The 5,213-nt window shown below is 48.8% G+C and overlaps 1 protein-coding gene across 1 annotated transcript in view; it reads right to left on the bottom strand.

Annotated features, from left to right (window-relative positions):
- Positions 1-6: 6 nt before the first annotated feature.
- Positions 7-5,213, bottom strand: part of TFAP2A (transcription factor AP-2 alpha) — a 13,538-nt gene continuing 8,331 nt past the window's right edge. Inside the window, exons 4-6 of the mRNA XM_031552688.1 lie at positions 4,329-4,637; positions 2,073-2,214; positions 7-546 (exon numbers count right to left, since the gene is read on the bottom strand). Coding sequence (XP_031408548.1) covers positions 258-546; positions 2,073-2,214; positions 4,329-4,637 — 740 coding nt within the window. The 3' untranslated portion in view covers positions 7-257. The remainder of the gene's footprint in view (positions 547-2,072; positions 2,215-4,328; positions 4,638-5,213) is intronic.

The following is a 5,213-nucleotide window of genomic DNA, read 5'->3' as shown; positions in this document are numbered from 1 at the left end:
AAACTGGGGTAGCAAAACGATGGTGGCAGCGGGGAGAGGGGGAACGAGTTAAAAGGGAGCAAATGGAGATGTGGATGCCGGGAAGGGGTGTGGGGAGAGGGCAGAGCAGTCCCGCAGAGTCAGAGAACAGGATTGGCAGAAGGATGCTCATTCTGTTGCCGTAGCCTGGGGTGCTGGGTGCAGGGCAGAGGGAGGAGGGAGATGAATGGACTGATGGGCTGCGAGGGGGGGAAGGGAGAGGAGTGGGGGGGGAATCCTCACTTTCGGTGCTTCTCCTCTTTGTCGCTGCTTTTGGTGCTGTTGTCTGTGTGGCTGTTGGGGTTGTTGCTGAGGTACATTTTGTCCATGGCCTTGAGCGCCTCGGTGAGATAGTTCTGCAGGGCGGTGACGGCAGCGCATACCGCCGGGCTCCCAAAGCCGTGCGAGATGAGGTTGAAGTGGGTCAGGCAGCTCTGGATGCCCGGCTCCAAAATGGGGTTGGGCCGTGAGTTCCCCAGGGGAGATCGGTCCTGAGCCAGCAGGTCGGTGAACTCTTTACAGATCTGTCTATAGCACAAATGGAGCAGAGACACAGAGAGGGAGGGCAGGAGGGGAAGAGAGAGGGAAAGAAATGAACCATCGCCGTCAGCAGCAAAGCCACGCTCCCTCCTAGGTTACACAAGCCTGCGGGTGAAGGCGGCCGCTGCCCCCGAGTGCACAAATGCACACTCGCTCCCCGCCGCTTCCTCTCTACACAACAAATTCCCCCATTCTCACACTTGTGGGCAAAGCACACGCCTCCTCCCTTCACCTTGCACACGTGCACAACTGCGTGCACGCATCGTGCCCCGGCCTGCACGGACGAAAAGTGAGCACGCACACCACAGCAGTTCCCGCCCACCCCACCGATCCCCATCTTGCACCCCTCACCTACTGCCTGCAAACATACATCCCTTCCCAGATGGATTTTGGAACTGAATCAATACGCAGCTTAAAGTACCCCAGCAGTGTGGAATGGAGGAGACGGGCCGCAATATCCAGAGAGGATTTGGGGGATTTATTCACGTTTTGGAAGACTCTTATTTGGAGAGCCTCGGGCCTCTTCCTTCACAAGGCTAAAACATACCCATGTGCGTGGGGAGGAAAGGGTGAAGGAAGAGAGGGGAATGGAGGCTTTAAAATAGGGTGTTCTGAAACACTTTATATATATACATCTCTATCTCCAAATCCAAAGGGACCTTTCCACACAGGGTAAAGGCTGACGCTAACCAGGCTCTGGAAATTTCCTTCCAGGGACGTGAGAAGGGAGGATACGAGGGCAGGGTGCAGAAGTTAGGTGACACCATCCGCCCACCGCACAAAGGGCTGGGGAAATAACACACCTTACAGCGAAGGCTTAGAGGCACGTTGAAACAGTTTGGATTCTGAAACCCGCGTTAATGTCTTCCAGCCATAAACTGGCTCCCATCTTCTGCCTGCGCCCTCTGGCACTGTGCCCTTTCGTGACACCTCCACTGGTAATTAAGGGCCACTAAACAACCCTTTTAATTTCCAGCAAACATATCAAAACAATCATTTTCCTTTCACGCGCCACCTGGAAGTCTAGCTAGCCCCACCAATGATAAGCCCCGCTAGCATTTTAACTGTGTACAGATTGGCATTTAAAATATATTTTTAATATCCCTACGTTCACTAAGTAGCTGAGATCCTTATGAAGAAAGAACCGCTGCAGATTTTAATGATCTGAAATCAGCTTAATGTGCCAGTTTTATTTTACCGTCAATGGGAAGCCTTCCCCTTCTACCTCAATTGATAAGCTAAGTGAAAGGACCTGGAATATTTTTGCTTTTTTTCTTTAACCAAACATCCATCTGCAATATCCACAACTCACTCTCGAGCAAATCCATGCAGATGGACTGGATGGAAACCAAGCTGAGTTACACAGAGCAGGAGGGGACAAACAAACCCCCCACAAAACGCAATACCAGCAGCCACCAGCTACGTGGAAAACATTTGCAAATAAAAGCTCCAAACCGGGGCCTGTCACCCTCCCCTCATAACTGAACCACATGCTAGGAAGGTAAACGTCTTACTTTGTAGCTAGAAGCATGTTTTTTCTTGTGACTTGCTCGTTTGGATCGGAATGTTGTCGGTTGAGAAATTCAGCTACTGCTTTGGCAGGAAATTCTGTCTCACAAACGTACCCAAAATCTCTAGCTAGATGCACTGCTTCCCCTGCAAAGGGAGAGGCGGGAGGGGATGGGGAGGGAAACACACAGCTCATCAGTACACACAGCACAGAGGCAAAAATACATCAGAAGAAAAAAACAAAAAAAAAAGCACAACTTTCTACTTGGGCTTTTCTTCTAAAAGACAGGGACTGGTTATCTTTCTATCTCTGCAGAAAGGTACAGTAAGAAATGCTAATCCCATCTTATCTTGTAGGAGCTGCCTTTTGCTTCATCTAGGGCAATGCAAATATGTATTTTCATGACAATCTTTACGAGTGAAATCTCACATTCTAGTTTTTTTTTTCAAGCTTCCATTGACTAACAGATCTTAGCCAGACAGGCTCCGTGCACCTCAAATGTGTGCTTACATTTACATAGCCACGTGTATATGCAGCCATTTATACACAGCTCATTCAAATCTATTTACTCCGGAAATATTTGATTGCCTCAGCCACGTCTCTGTATTCTTTCGCAATGCATCAATGATTAATATTGATCATAATTACTCCTAGAGCTCTTCTAAATAAAACGCATTAAACAGCTAAGTGTTTAAAATTTAACTTGATCGCATATAATTATATGTTCCCCCCCAAACGATTAACCATGAGAATTTTAGGGTCATTCCACCGAGTCTGTCTGTTTTGTTGATTTTCAAATCTTTGGTTTTAATTTCCTGAACCAGTTGGTTTTTACTGCAGGGCTTCCTGCCATTAGCTCTAGCTCCGGAAGAACGCATGCGCCAATTAGAGCTTCAAAGCCTCAGTCCAGTGAGCTTGTTTCCATAAAATGGAGCGGATCATAAACAATAACAGTACTCCAGAAAATGCTACAGGACTCAAAGCCCGAGCACTGTTTACACTATCATCCCCTCAAAACCAGACACCGCTCCTAAGCTAAAAGGAGGGAGATCGGGCCTCTGTTTTGCTTTTTGTTTTCATAAAAATCACTCTTTTAAAGCACTTATATGCCAATGCCAAACAGAACAATAGATTACAATCAAACATTCTCCATATTCATTAGCATCCCCCAAAATATTAGGCATCTACCAAAGCTAGACTTTTTAGAAGTTTTCCCCTTGCAATTTGTTACTATGGTGTGCTGATGCAATGGCACAGCCTTTTCAAAAACATTAAGACACAGCTCACTTCCATGCAGCATAAATACTGTGCAGCCACCTAACCTGAATGTTTAAAAAACTTAAGTCCAGCATTGCGCAGCGCTTCTTTCCCCATCCCTTTCGACATGAAACATCTCCAGCAGAATGCAAAGTGACAACAAAACAGAGCTACCAATTCCTCCTACACAACCAAACTTAACGCAAACCCGCGCAGCTTGGGCTGAGGTTAAAAGCACTCTGCAGACCAAGCTGGCCCAAAACGTTGTGAAACCCACAAGCAGAGAGAAAGGGGGAGGATTTATATTCTGGGCGTGGGTTTACTTTGTGCCAGTCAATGTGACAAAGCAACTGATTCTAAACTAAAGGACAGCAAAGGCTCAGGCTTCTCACCACTCAGTTCTGAAAGCACAGGGCACCTGAAGGTGCTAAAAGTAAGTTGTGCATTCTCTGGACAGACCAAAGCAGAGAGGAATGATATAATGAAGGGAACACATGTTCAGAAAATGAGAACCAAAAGGGAGGGGGGTGCAACTCGGAGGCTTTCAGGACACCATTAATTCATTGCTTAGGTCAAGGATTCCCAAATTAATTCAGGAAGTAATGGTCACGCATTTCTCCAATGCAGATGTCAGAAAACTTAAATGATTTACTGCTATGTGACTGGGGGCAGGAGGAGATGAATCCCAAAGCAGCTGCAATTTTTTGACATTTCAGTTGCCCACTGTTGAGGGGCAGCAGCAGCCCTGCTCCCTGCAACTTTCAGCCCAGTGCTGGTGGCACTGAGCTTAATGCAGAGTCTGCAGGATTCGTTTTAAGTTAGATCAAAAGGCAGAGCTGCACAACCAACCACCCTTTCCTGATCGACCACAAGAACACCCTTCCAATTTAAACAGGCAGCACCAACTTGGAAAAAAAAAAGAACAAAAAAAAACCAAAAAACAAGCCAAGACACCGAGCCTTGTCCCACTGTGCAGCACCACAGGCAGGGCTGAGGCACTTACCCTCCACCAGCGAGGTGAGCAAGGTGACATTAGCAGCTTTGCGCCTCCCAGCCGGCAGGTTCAACCCTATCTTGTCCAGCTTCTCTCGGAGGGACCGCCCGCCATTTTTGGATTTTGCCCTGTTCCACAACGGAAGGTGGTTAGAGGAGGGGCGGGAGGGACTGTGTAGCACCCAAAAATGCCATACCAGAGGGACAATGAGGGGAGGTTTTGGGGGAAAGCTGAGTCTACAGATGGAGCAGTGAGTGCACTGACTGAGGTGACAGCCTGCTCTAAGCCGGCAGCCGCCACAGCCCAGAGGGGACATGTCTCAGGGCAGCTGTGTTATTCCATTGATAAGGCAAGAGGGGATGGCCTCAAGATACACCAGGGGAGGTTTGCGTAGGATATTAGGAAAAATTTCTTCTCATAAGGAGTTGTGAGGCACTGGAACAGGCTGCCCAGGGAGGTGGTGGAGTCACCATCCCTGGAGGTGCTCAGGAACTGCGTGGATGTGGCACATGGCTAGTGGGCACGGCGGGGATGGTGGACTAGATTATCTTAGCCACGTTTACAACCTTAATGGTTCTATTCTGTGATTCTATCGTTACTGAGCAGGCTGATGAAAAAGTTTGCCGTTATCGCATAGAGACTGATCTCCGCACGACAGAGACGGCGCGTTAGGATAAAAGTTTGGCTAATTAATTTTATTCCCTGCCCGAGCGCTCTCGAATGTGCATGAGATCACAGCCCAACGGCGCCCACAAGGCACGCTGACGCCAACCCCGCACCCTGGGCTGCTACCGCCACGAGGGCAGAGCGGCCGGGCTCCGCCACCCCTCGCACACCGGGCCGCGTTGCCATGGTTACAGCGCCCCCAACCCAATCGGCCGCGTCAGCGGCAGC

Source organism: Meleagris gallopavo, chromosome 3 (assembly GCF_000146605.3).
Source record: "Meleagris gallopavo isolate NT-WF06-2002-E0010 breed Aviagen turkey brand Nicholas breeding stock chromosome 3, Turkey_5.1, whole genome shotgun sequence".
Classification (NCBI taxonomy): domain Eukaryota; kingdom Metazoa; phylum Chordata; class Aves; order Galliformes; family Phasianidae; genus Meleagris; species Meleagris gallopavo.
The sequence above is the reverse complement of the archived record's forward strand: the minus strand, read 5'-3'. Positions and strand labels throughout refer to the sequence as shown.